Source organism: Vitis vinifera, chromosome 15 (genome assembly GCF_030704535.1).
Source record: "Vitis vinifera cultivar Pinot Noir 40024 chromosome 15, ASM3070453v1".
NCBI lineage: Eukaryota > Viridiplantae > Streptophyta > Magnoliopsida > Vitales > Vitaceae > Vitis > Vitis vinifera.
Window position 1 is genome coordinate 9,694,637 of NC_081819.1, and position 14,699 is coordinate 9,709,335.

Consider the following 14,699-nt stretch of genomic DNA (forward strand, 5'->3'; position numbering starts at 1 on the left):
TTACAAATTCAAGTGTAATGTCACCCTTTTGTGCATGGTCTCTAAGAAAATGGTGTCTAATCTCTATATGCTTAGCCTAGAGTGTTGCACCGGATTTTTTGAAATGTTTATGGCACTAGTGTTATCACATTTAATAGGAACATGCTCAAAAAACAAATTGAAATCACTAAGTGTTTGTTTCATCCAAAGGAATTGTGCACAACATAAATCGGCTGCTATGTATTCGGCTTCCGCCATTGACAAAGCTACTGACTTTTGCTTCTTACTATGCCATGAAACAAGTGAGTGTCCTAGGAAATGACAAGTGTCACTAGTGCTTTTCCTTTCAACTTTACAACCGGCAAAGTCGACATTCGAGAATCCAATTAATTCAAAGTTATCACCCTTAGGATACCATAGGCCTACGTCCATTGTCCCTTTTAAATATCTAAGAATTCGTTTTATGGCACTTAAATGAGATTCTTTAGGACAAGATTGAAATCTAACACACAAGCATACACTATACATGATGTCGAGTCTACTAGCGGTCAAATAAACCAAAGAACCTATCATGCCTCTACACATAGTTGAGTTGACGGACTTACCTTTTTCATCCTTGTCAAGCTTGATGGATGAACTCATTGGAGTCTTCATTGGTTTGGCTTCCTCCATATTGAACCTTTTGAGGAGATCTCTTATATACTTTGCTTGATTGATGAAGGTTCCTTCCTTTAGTTGTTTGATTTGAAGCCCAAGGAAGAAGTTAAGTTCTCCCATCGTGCTCATTTCGAACTCACTATGCATGCATTTAGAAAATTCTTCACAAAGAGAGACATTAGTAGCTCCAAAAATGATATCATCAATGTATATTTGCACTAAGAGCATGTCATTTTCTTTGGTTTTTATGAAAAGAGTTGTGTCAATTTTTCCCATTTTAAAACCCTTTTTCAAAAGAAATTTACTCAACCTTTCATACCATGCTCTAGGTGCTTGTTTCAAACCATAAAGTGTCTTTTTAAGTTTAAAAACATGATTAGGAAAGTTAAAACTTTGAAAACCGAGTGGTTGTTCAACATATACCTCTTCATTTATAAAACCATTTAAGAAAGCACTTTTCACATCCATTTGATATAAAACAAAGTCTTGAAAACATGCAAAGGCAAGTAGGATCCTAATGGCTTCCAATCTAGTTTCGGGAGCAAAGGTTTCTTCATAATCTATCCCTTCTTCTTGATTAAAACCTTAGGCTACCAATCTTGCTCTATTCCTTATAATTATGCCATTTTCATCCATTTTATTTCTAAAGACCCATCTAGTTCCAATAACACTTTGATTTTGAGGTCTTGGCACTAATTCCCATACTTCACTTCTTTCAAATTGGTTTAACTCTTCTTGCATAGCAATCATCCAATTTTCGTCAACTAGAGCATCTTTTATATTTTTAGGTTCAATTTGAGAGATAAAAGCAAGATTATTGCAAATATTTCTAAGAGATGATCTAGTTCTTACCCCACTAGATGGATTACCTATAATTTGATCTTGTGGGTGGTTGATGACAAACTTCCAATCTTTAGGAAGGTCTTGGCTTGATTCACCTTGAACTTGTTGAGGAGGTAGTGTCAAAGGTGATTATTCTTTCTTGGGATCCTCTACAATTTCTTCTTGTTGCCTTCTATCTTCAATTTGTAATTTTCCCATGGAGGTCTCCAAGACTAAATCATCATCAAAGCTTTCTCTTTCTTGGAGAGAATTGTTAGATTCATCAAAAATAACATGGATGGACTCCTTAACAACCATGGTTCTTTTGTTAAAAACTCTAAAGGCTTTACTTGAAGTTGAGTAACCAAGAAAAATTCTAACATCCAATTTTGCATCAAATTTTCCAAGATTGTCTTTGGTGTTTAATATAAAGCATTTGCATCCAAAGACTTTGAAAGAGCTAATGTTGGGTTTCTTGTTTTTCCAAATCTCATAGGGAGTTTTCTTAAGAATAGGCCTCAATAAAATTCTATTTAAAACATAACAAGAAGTGTTAACCTCTTTGGCCCAAAAATATTTTGGTATATTGTTTTCATTTAGCATGGTTCTAGCCATTTCTTGAAGAGTTCTATTTTTCCTTTCAACTACCCTATTTTGTTGAGGAATTCTAGGAGCCAAAAAATTGTGGTTAATACCATGCTCACTGCAATAGTTTTCAAAATCAATATTTTCAAACTCTCTCCCAGATCACTTCTTATACAAGTAATTTTAAAACCTTTTTCATTTTGAACCTTGTTACAAAACTTTGAAAACTCATAAAAGGCTTCATTCTTATGACTTAAAAATAAGACCCAAGTGTATCTAGAGAAGTCATCCACAATAAAAAATGCATTAGATTTTCCTCCAAGGCTTGGTGTCCTAGAAGGACCAAACAAATCCATATGCAACAATTCAAGAGGCCTAGTTGTTGAAATTAAATTTTTGTTTTTAAAAGAGTTTTTGATTTGCTTTCCCATTTGACAAGCTTCACAAACTTTGTCTTTTTGAAAATTTATTTTGAGAAGGCCTCTAACAAGTTCATCTTTGTTGAGTTGGGAAATGAGGTCCATGTTAGCATGTCCCAACCTCCTATGCCACAACCAACTTTGATCATGCATGCTTGAAAAGCATCTATCATGGTCATCATATTTTGAAATATTTATTGCATAAACATTATCACATTTATGGCCCATGAAGATGGTTTTATCATTTTGAATATCTTTGATGATGCAATGGGATGCTTCAAAAATTACTTTAAAACCTTTGTCACAAAGTTGACTTATGCTCAACATATTATGTTTTAAACCATCCACTAATAAAACATTTTCAATAAGAGAAGATGTGTCATTACCAATGTTGCCTTGACCAATGATCCTTCCTTTTGCATTGCCTCCAAAGGTAACGTATCCTCCCTTTCTCTTTGTAAGGAAAGCAAACTTGGATTCATCCCCGGTCATGTGTCTTGAGCATCCACTATCCAAGAACCACTTATCCTTCTTTGATCCCTACAAAATAAAGTTTAAGTTGATTTAGGTACTCATATCTTTTTAGGTCCTTGAGGGTTAGTGACCTTGGATTTCTCAACTCAAACCTTTCTAGCTTTAGCATTTGAATTCTTTTGAGAACCATTTCTTAAGGGACATGTACTACTAATGTGCCCTCCTCTTCCACAAAAGTTGCAAGTGGTAGAAGGACTTGCACTTGCGGATTCTTTTACAAAGTAGTTTTTAAAATACTTTTGATTTTTTGAAGATTTGAATCCTAGCCCTTGTTTGTCAAAGACACATTTTTGGCTAGCTAAGATCATTTCAAAAGATTTTTGTCCACAAGAGAAAATTGAAAGAGAGGAGGTCAACCATTCATTTTTCTTTTTCAAAATCTCATTTTTACTTCTCAAAATCTCATTTTCTTTTTCAAGATGAGTTTTAGATATTTCAACAATTGAAAATTTTTCTTTTAGTTCTTCAAGTTCCTTTTCAAGTTCTTGAATTTTCTTTTAAAGAGAATTTTTTTTCAAACTAAGTTTTTCAAAATCCTCATATAATTATTCAAAAACATCATGCATATCTTCATCACTAAAGTTAGAGTTTACCTCATCAAGATCATCTATTGCCATAAAGCACATGTTTGCCACTTCCTTCTCCTTTTCTTCTTCGGAGGATTCTTCACTTTCACTCCAAGTGGCCATCATTGCCTTCTTTATTCTTCTCTTGGCTTCACTCTTGTAAAGAGGACAATCATATTTAATGTGTCCCAGTTTTTTTGCACTTGAAGCATATCAAATCTCTTTTCTCTTCCCATTTCTCCTTGTCACCATGGGATGAAGATTCCTTTTTAGAAGGATCTCTTCTAGAGGTGAACTTCCTTCCTCTAAACCTTTCACCTCTCATGTATTTGTTGAGCTTTCTTGTGATGAGGGCTAAATCATCATCTTCATCACTTGGTTTTTCTTCTTCAACATCTTTTTCTTCCTTGGTTGTAGCTTTGAGGGCTATGTTCTTCTTCTTTTTGTCTTCACCCTCTTGTAGCTTCTTTGTTAAATTGATCTCATATGTCATTAATGACCCTATGAGCTCTTCCATAGGTAGCTTAGTCAAGTCTTTTGCTTCTTGAATTGCAGTGACCTTGGTATGCCACTTTGATGGGAGAAACCTCAATATCTTCATCACCTTCTCGGATTCCTTGTAGGTTTTTCCCAAAGCTTTAAGACCATTGATAATGTTAGTGAACCTAGTAATTATCTCAACAATAGTCTCATTTTCTTTCATTGAAAACAATTCATAGTTATGAACAAGTAAATTAATTTTTGACTCTTTCACTTGATTAGTTCCTTCATGAGTTATTTCAAGCAACCTCTAAATTTCTTTAGCCGATTTGCATTGACATATTCTATTATATTCATTTCTATCCATAGTACATTGCAAAGTAAAAATGGCTTTAGCATTTAATTGAAAGTTTCTTCTATCAAGCTCATTCCATTCTTGCTTGGGTTTTGGAACCAAAACTCCATCAACTAGTTTAGTGGGAAAAGTTGGGTCATCTTTAATGATATCTCATACATCTAAATCAATAGATTGCAAATACCAAGTCATTCTAGTTTTCCAATAGGGATAGTCGGTTCCCGTAAAGAATGGAGCTCTATGTTTTGAAAAGTTTTCAGCTTGGGATGAGCTTGATGGAATAGCCATTTCCTCTTATACGATTAAGTATTTAAAAAACAAGAGGTCTAGCTCTTATACCAATTGAGAAAATAAAGGCTATGCTTAATTAATAAAAACACCCAAAAAGGGGGGGGAGGGGTGAATTGGGTTTTTAAAAAACTTTTCAATCACAACAAGTTTAAGCACAATATAAACAAAATAAAGAGAAAGAGTTAGAGAATTCAAACTCGGGTTTTATAGTGGTTCGGAACTTCCTTGCCTACGTCCACTCTTCTCAATCTCCTAACCGAGTGAGGGTTGCACTAACTTGAAGCTTCAACCAAGCTTCCAATCTTCTTACACTTGGATTCCGGCTCCAATGGGCTCTTACACAATCTCTTCAAGATTCAAACCTCTTGAAGGCTTTATCACTCAAATTTTACAAGAAAGAATATGTCAACCTAGCTTAAGGATAGCTCAAATACAAAACAAGGCTAGAATGACACACAAGAGTGCGCTAAAGGATATGCAAGTGATGATTTAATGCACTAAGAAAGAAATGAGAGCTTTTTGGTCAAGAACAGGTAGGTAGACAATTGATTGCAAGTGTTCTCTTGTCAATAAATGAAGTGGAACTCTCAATTTATAGGTTTCTAAGCTCGGGAGTCAAAAATAGCAAAAGGTAACCTCGATCGGTCGAGCTAGGGGTCGATCGATTCACTAGCCGTTGGAGCATTTAATGCTTGACAGGTTACCATTGCCTCGACCAGGAAGAGAATCACCTCGACCGGGAAGAAAAGGCTACTGGGAGAGAGGGAAACTTTTTGTGCATCCCTCAACCGGTCCTCGACCGGATGAGGGCAACCGGTCAACCGGTTCCTCAACCAGTTGAGCCAGTTGGCCATAGCCTTGACCGGTTGAGCCTTTTGCCCCGAAAACCTATCTTTTTCAATTCCTTTCTTTTCTAAAACTTAGGCAAGGTCTTTAGGTGATTTATTAAGCCAATTATAAAACATTTTGCCTAAGTTACATTTGTTAAAAACTCGGATTTTAATGAAATCGAAGTTTTAAAGAATAAACCGAGTTTTCTAAGTTGCATGAAACGTGTGAAAATCCTAAGTGCACTCATGCATTCATCTTACATTAGTTTCCTATGATCACAAGTCTTCCAAGTGTCTCGATCTTGTATCTATTTGGTCATTTGATGAATTTTCGAGTTTATGCCTGAGATTCTTAACCATTAAACCAATTAGTCACTTAACCATGGTTTGTTATCATCAAAACCCAATTAGGAGAACCCTTGGGCTAACAGTTATGTCCAGTCTACTAGCTGTGAGGTACAAGAGGCTACCAAACTAAAAGCTATGTCCTTTACCCCTTTTCTAAATTCATCCTTACTTAACTTTAGGTTGGTAAGCATTGGTGTCCTAAAGTGTTTGGCTGACTCAAGCATAAAATTTTTGACAAGTTCCCTTGCATAGTTGGATTGGGATAAAAAAATCCCATCATTGAGTTGTTTCACTTGGAAGCTAAGAAAGTAGGTCAATTCCCTTACCATGCTCATTTCAAACTCACTTTTCATTTTTTTGGCAAAATCCAAATCACACTCATTGGAGGTAGATCCAAAAACTGTCATCCACATAGATTTGTGCTACTAGGAATACATCATCATTTCTTCTAATGAACAATGTTTGGTTTGCTCTCTCTCTCATGAATCCTTTCTTAAAAAGATAGGATGTGAGTCTTTCATGCCAAGCTCTATGAGCTTGCTTTAAGCCATAAACAGTTTTTCTAAGACATCCATTTGAAATAATTGAAATTTCTATACACAAGTTACAACCAAAAGTATTCAAATGGATTCAAGTATGGCAACCAGAGCAAAGATTTCATCAAAATCAATTCCCTCAATTTTCTTAAACCCTTGAGCAGCCAACCTAGCTTTATTTCTCACAATCACTCCATTTTCATCCATCTTATCTTTGAAAATCCATTTTGTTCTAATGACATTCACATCTTTTTCTCTAGGTACTAAGACCCAAACTTCATTTCCGAAAAATTGATTTAGCTCTTCATGAAGAGCCTCTACCCAAGCTTCATCATCAAGGCTTCTTCAATATTTTTTAGTTCAATTTGGGAGGTATAACAAACATAAGTTATCTCATTTAGCTTGGATTGTCTCCTTGTTACCATGGTATCCTCATAGTTCCCAATCACATTGCTCAATGGATGGTTTTTAAGTACCTTGGACTTATTTTTCTTTGATGGCTCAATTCTCTCCCTATCACATTTTTTTCCTTGCTCTTCTTCTCTCTTTTCTTCTTCTTCACATGAATTTTCATATTTAGATTTTTCTTCAATCAATTGAATATCTTTAGACACATCAATTCTATCCTCATCACACTCTCTTGACCTTGATCCCAGATCATCCATAATCACATTAATTGATTCCACCCATACATTTTGAACTCAAAATGTACACTCTATATGCTTGACTTTTGAAAGAGTATCTTAGAAATATCTCTTCCTCACTCTTGGACTCAAACTTACCAATATTTTCATGATCTTTTAAGACATAGAATCTACTTTCAAACACCCTAAAGTATTTCACACTAGGTTTCTTACATTTCCACAGCTCATAACAAGTCTTCCTAGTGTGAGGAAGTAAGTGAATCCTATTGGAAGTATAGCAAGCTATGTTGATAGCTTCAGCCCAAAAATATGTAGGAAGTTCGTGCTGATTTAGCATTGCTCGTGCCATTTCTTAGAGAACACGATTCTTTCTCTCAATTACCCCATTTTGTGGAAGTGTTCTAGGAGTGGAAAACTCATGGTTGATTCCTAGATAATGACAAAATTCTATAAAATCAAAATTATCAAATTCTCCCCCCTATCACTCCTAATTCTTTCAATGGGATACCCTTTTTCATTTTGAATTTTCAAAGCAATGTCCTTGAAATTTATGAATGCCTCACTCTTATATCTTAGGAATGCAACCCATGCATACCTAGAATAATCATCAACCATCACCAAAATATATTTCTTGCCACCTAAACTCTCAGTTCTCATTGGTCCCATGAAGTCCATGTAAAAGTGTTTTAAAGGTTTAGAGATTAAGATTTCATCAACTCTCCTATGGGTATTCTTAGTTTGTTTTCCATTTTGACTAGTACTACAAATAAGATTGAAGGGTTTTCCAATCTTAGGAATCCCTTTGATGACTTCATTGTTAGCAACCTTCATCAAGTCACGGTAGTTTAAATGACCCAACCTAGGATGCCACAAATCAATTGATTCAATTTTTGAGTTTCCACTCACAAGGGAAGAAAAAAAAAAGGATTTTGACAAATAACATAGCAATTATCTGAAGTTCTCAATCCAATCATCACACAATTTCCATTCAAATCAAACACTTTAAATAAATTTTGTGAAAATTGAACATTGAACTTCTTGTCACATATTTGAATAATGTTAATCAAGTTAGCTTTCAATCCTTCCACATACAAGACCTCTTCAAGGTTAGGGATGTCGAAAGCACAAATTATGCCTTTATCTTTCACGCAAGCAACATTGCCATCACTAAATGTCACATTTCCTCCATCAAATTAGGTGAAATTGGTGAAGAATAATCTATTACGTTTCATATGACGTGAACAACTACTATCAAAGTACCATGAGTGTGACTCACTAGCTCTAAGTGCGGTGTGAACAACAAGGCAATTAAGTTCATTCTTTTTCACCCATATTTGTTTGACACTTGTGACTTTAGTCATTCCATTGGAAGTGCTTCCTTGGAAACCACTATGATGAGGGACATTCGAATCCCTTTTCAATACTCTCTTGCCACCTTCTAACAACCTATATGTCAAGGTAAATGGTTCATTCATTAGGTTGGTCAACTTTCTTTAGAAACTCTCAAACATCCTAGCATAACATCTATCAATCGTGTGTCCCATTTTAGTGAAATGAAATTTCAATTTAGAAAGAGTTTTATTAAGTAGCACTCCTTCACAAGGCTTGACAAATATTGTTTTACACTACTTGGAGCTGTAGTTTCATTAACAAAACCTAAGCCTCTTCTATCAAATGGTTTCCTCCTTGGATTGATCAAATTACTAAGTCTTTTAGAGCTAGGATGTGACTCTTCTTTCCTAAGACTCAACTCATTCTTAAACACTTGATTTTCACTCTTCAATTCATCACACATTTTCTTCATGTCAAAGTGTTCATTCTCAAGAAAGGCAATTTTATCAAGCAAATACTTATTTTCTCCTTTTAAAGTCTTAACCTCATTTATTAAACTATTTTTAGAAGCCTTCCAGTCAACTTGTTCCTGTTTGAGACTTAAGCACTCTTTGTACAAAGTCTCATATGCAGTGTCAAAACTCATCTCATCACCATTGGAGTTACTTGACTCATAAGACTCACTTAAAACCTCTTTCTTGAGTGGTTCCTCAATGATACTTGTCATAAAGATTGTAAAGTTAGTGCATTCCTCACTCACGTTGGATTCTTTTTCACTAGATTGACATGATTCTGTGTCACTCCAAGAGACTTGCATGGCCTTCTTTTCTTTTTCTCTTTGAGGGACATTCGGTGGCATAGCGCTCTCTTCCCCCACATTTAAAGTACTTAACTTCATACTCTTTGTTAACATACTTGTCTTTCTTTTTGCCTTTTTCACTTGATTTTCCCATTGAATTGTTCCATTTTTTAGCATTTTCCTTGGACTTCTTATATTTCCTAAACTTCATATACTTCTTGAATTTTCTAGCAAATCTATCAACTTCTCCATCCAACATTTTCTCATCACCCTCACCTTCATTACCTAAGGACTTCTCTTTAATGGAATTCAAGGCAATGTCCTTTGATTTCCTTGGTGATCTAAGAGTTATTTCAAAGGTTTGGAGCAAACCTAAAAGTTCATCTACTTTCAAGGAATCCACATCCTTGGACTTTTCAATGGTAGTGACCTTTGCTTTAAATCTTTCCGAAAGAGATCTTAGAATCTTTCTAACCACTTTGGAGTAAGGATGGGCTTACCTAGATTAAAGCTAGAATTCATAATGTCCATCAATTTTGCATGAAACTCTCCAAAGTTCTCATGATCTTCCATCCTAATGGTTTAAAACTAAAGGTTAATATTTGAAGTTTGGACACCTTCATAACATTCGTTCCTTCATGAGTCACTTGGAGGATATCCCAAGCCCTCCTTAGCCAAAGTACATGTAGCAATCCTATGAAATTCATCTATGCTAATAACATTAAAGATGGAATACATGGCTCTCACATTGTTCTCACTATCTTCATTTTCACCTCTGTCCCATTCCAACTTACGCTTGACAACATTTGTTGGTTTACCTTCTCTATCTAACACTTAGGTGGAGACCAACCAAATTCAATGGCATTCCAAACTTTGTCACTTTGCATTTTGAGAAACTATTGCATTCTCACTTTTCAATGAGAATAATTTTCACCAGTTAAGAATGGTGGTCTCCCAATAGAAGCTCCCTTTTGATAAGGTTCTGTGATTGAGATTCAAGGATCAAAAATGATTTTTGCTTTAAAAACCTGCTTTGATACCAATTGAAAGGTGAATCTCAAAGATAGAACACTCTTAGAGAGGGGGTGAATATGTGTTATTAACCAATTTAAAAGGTTTCCCAACACAAGTTATCTAACCTTAAGATTTTTACAAATTTTCATTTTCTTTACAAACACTTTCAAACACAAAGTAGAGATCACATGCAAATATGAATGCAACAACACTCCCCAGCAAGATTAAAATGCAAGTCACATGCATATGTTCTAACACTCCCCAACACAATTCCTTAAATAAATTTCTGATTAAAGGCAAGAATGTAATATCTCAAATCTACCTATGAACAATATTCAGAAACAAGATTCAAATTACCCAAAAGCAACTCATATCTATTTCACCTCAACATTCAACCAAGTATTACATGCCCAAATTATCAAAGAAAGCTAGAAACTGAAAAGGAAATGAAGAGGAGAATGAGAGACAATGAGACAACACCAAAATTTACATGGAAAACCTCCAAGGAGGTAAAAAACCATAGGTCTATAACCAATAAAATTTTCTACTATGAAGAGCAATCAAGGTGTACAAGGATTTACCTAGTTCAAGATCTCCAATCCCCCATGAACTACTTGATAAGCACCTTCACACCTCACCACCACTCCTTCATCTTCAAGAACATGCTTGGAGTCCTTCCCAAGCTTGATCTCATCCTTCTTCTTGAAACCCCATCAAGAAGAAAATAGGTTTTCACCGAAACCCAAATGATTGAGAGATGAATGTCAAAGAACTCAACCCTTTTTTTTTTCAAAAAATTCATTAAAAGATTGACTTGAAGACTTGTATGAAATTTTCTTGGAAAGCAAACAACCTTAACAAGAATTGGTTGTTGCTCTCTATCATCCAAAAATGGAAAAAATTCTATTAAAAGGAAATGAAACCTTAATCCAATGGATGGAAAAAGATCAAGGAAAAGATAATTTAGATCGATTTGTCCCTACACTTGGATCGATTCAGAAACAAGGTAACATAAAACTTTTAACAAAAATATTTTTCCCATGCTTCCTTAACCCTTTTAAAATGATTCAAGATAATCAATGTCTTGAATCCAATGTCTTAATTCTAATTTATTCAACACAAACTCAACCACTTACCTTAGCCTCTTAGCAAATCCAATGTCTTGATCTTCGTAAGTCAAGTAGTCCAACAATAGATTTAGAAAACCATAGCTAGTAGGCACTTAGGTATTTTGTTCAGAATTACCAACCTAACTAAAACACTCACAATAGTAATTTTTTTAAATAAGACTAATGAGATAAATATGAAAGAAAAAAAAAGATAATATAAAATAAAAGGGCAATATAAATTTAAAATAAAAGATAAATTAGAAAAAATAATTTAAAAAAAAAACACGAAAGACAATTTAAAAAAAAAAACACAGATAAATATTAAAAAAATGGATTAGCAATTTTTTTAAAAAAATTGTCAATCTATTGCCAATTTATTGAAAAATTAGCGATTTATCACCATTTTTAAAATATAAAAAAAAATCATGGATAAATCAGTGATAAATCGTCAATTTTTTCATGTTGTTTGCAAACCCACTTTCCAACGCCAAAAAATCGGCAATTTATCAGTTTTTAATCAACATTTGGTCGATATGTCGACGATATGCTTGATTTTTTGTCAATTTTTTGCCTGACAAACTTTTGGTAGCTAATATCGTGTCAATGCCTCTCAATATCCGATATTACGATGAAATTTTCAACCCTAGAAGTTAGAATATTCTAATTATAAGCAATTCATCGTGCAAATTCTGATTACACAACTTTATTGATAAGTATGTCAAGGTCCTTGTATCAACTATACACTTCCATTGTATAATTAATGACATTACACATGGTGGTTATTTTTACGACATATTTTTCTACAATAAGCTCATGTAGTTACAATTGAGACATATTTGAAATGTCAATCCAGTTTTAATGGAATATGTGAATATTTTATTATTGAAAACTAGAAATAGTAATATCATCTCATAAAATTTCTCAATTTAATGAATTATTTTAAAAGTATTAAAAGAACTTGTGGTGGCGGTCAAAATTTAACCACCACTAAATGTTCTCTATAGATTACTTTTTGTCTCAACAATTGACAATGTGTAACTATAGGAATCTTCTATCTGCGAGAAGAGGAAAAAAATACAATTTTAGTGGGGAAGATACAGCCATAGCTATATTTGATCATTTCAGTCACACTCTACTCATGGTCGTTGCCTTATCTTGGCAACTATAGTGGGGGAAATTCGATTGGCCGTGACTAAAGCCTCTGGTTGCACCACCTATAGTCACTTTGTCACGGCCAGCTTTTACCGCAACAATAGGATATAGTTGTAGGCTTTTCATCTATAGCCCTTCTTTCCTTGTAGTGAATGCTATATTAGACTGGGAAAAAAACTATTAAAACAATACTTGTTTGATTTAGATATAAAAAATATTCAATGAATAGGGGAAAATTAAAATTTTGAAATATAAGTTAAATTTAATTGAAAATGTTTAAATCATGATTTTATTGTTAAGACGTACCAAGTGCCGCTTGGGTTAGATATTGTAACGCATTGATCGATTTTGTTGCATGGTGTGGTGATCAAATTCAATGTAATTAGTGATGTAATAGCATAAATTAGAAACCGCAACAGCCTTTATAAGGAGATATGACATGTGATGGAGCATGATTAAGATGGTATGAGCTAAAGCTGCACCATCGTATGTTAAATATAGTAATCCTAGTAATGACCAACTTGTAATAGACCCACAGAAGAAAGTGATCATCAACAAAGCTGCACTGAAATTAACCATATATGAAGTTCCTCATCCGGGCATTCACCTCTTCCGCCTCTATTAATTAGCTACAGCCTAGATGTACGTACAAAATTTGTGATAAAAACCAGGAATATTGCTAAATATCACCCTTTACCCTTTACCCTTCACTACAAAACCAACAAATTTAAAGGTAAGATTTGTGGCAGTGAGGCTTCAGAATCAGCGGGGTTGATGATATTGGGCGTAGAATGTGAGAGCCAAGAAGCCGGTAAGCTGTCCAAGGAGTAGTGTGATTAAGACATCGAGGTTGAAGGTGATGACACAGAGGGGGACCAAGTAGATGATGAAAGTGCGGAAGGCATGAATGGCAGCATGTCGGAGCAGGCTCTTAGGATCCATCTTGGGGGTGCTCAAGGGAGTCATTGCATAAATATGAGCGAACAGAGATATGGTGAACACAAGAAATATAGCAAAGGAGAAAAGGAATTTGCTGTGACCTGCGGGCCAGTCATTGAACAGGATGTCCACATCCTCCCCAAACCACAACCCTGTGTGCTTCTGCTTCAGTTCTTCATTCATTATTTTTGAGTGATAAAGAGAGCAGGGATGCTTCTCTCTTCCCGGAAATGGTAGATTAATTAGACGATGCTCTTGTTGAAGCAGTGAGGCTTCATATCCAATCTACATATATAATACACCTTGGGAGACGAGGCCACCTTCGAGCAAGCTGACAGATCTTCAATGTCCGATTATTTCATAGTTGCGTTGGCAGGATACTAGCAGCTGGCCTGTTGGTTTAAGATTGTGGGTGTATTCTTGGAACTTTCCTAAAACCCTCGGGGCGTTTTCCTGGAAATTTCCTAAAATTGTAGAGTGTTTTAGTTACAATTCAGTTGACCAGCCAGAGTTCATCATCATCATTCTTATTGTTGGATTGCTGGAATTAATTTGAAGGAGAATTGATGTATAATTTGTCTGATCTAAGTTGGGTGAAGCATGCGACTGGTTCTGGATTTGTACACCGTGTGCCACGGTTAGGTCGTATGTGAGAAATTTTTGTTTCTTCCTGTGATTTGGACACCTATGCCACCTTTTATTATTATTACTAATCCTTTTTTGGGTATTGTCTTTTACATCACATGTCCTTTTTGGCATGAGCATTTTTCGACCGTACGATTGTATAAAAGCATGCTTGGTAATGATTCTAAGAAGCGATATTAATCTTTTTAGCACTTAAATTTTTTTATTTTTCAAGTGTTAAAAGAGGTAGAAACACTTCCTAAAATTACTATGAAACAGGCTCTAAGTGATTTTTTTAACTTTTAAAAATATTTTCTAAATTTTATATTAATATCGTATATGAAAGGTGTTCCAATACTTTTCAAATATTAATTCTTCTCTATTATTTTAGAATAAATAAATAAATCTTTTTAATGGTAGGTAAACCACATTAATCTCGGCTTCCTTTTTTATTTTTTAATATAAAACTTACAATTTGTATTTTTAAAATTTTTAAGTTGTATTATTATTAATAGTACAATTTTTACTCTACATATTTATTGTAATATGATATTCTTAAGATAATAGATACCAAATTATTATTTAGCATTTGAGGTGATCTTATCTCAACATCTGGTTAATTTTAATCTCTCAAGGAAACCTATTTGGCAATGGTTTTTTAAAGTGTTAAAAAATTAAAATTAA

General features: G+C 34.4%; 1 protein-coding gene across 1 annotated transcript; it reads right to left on the reverse strand.

The window, feature by feature from the left end:
* Positions 1-13,214: 13,214 nt before the first annotated feature.
* LOC104881767 (copper transporter 3) lies at positions 13,215-13,574 on the reverse strand. The gene has a single exon (XM_010662967.1). The coding sequence runs from the start codon at positions 13,572-13,574 to the stop codon at positions 13,215-13,217; it is 360 nt and encodes a 119-aa protein (XP_010661269.1).
* Between the last annotated feature and the right edge of the window lie 1,125 nt (positions 13,575-14,699).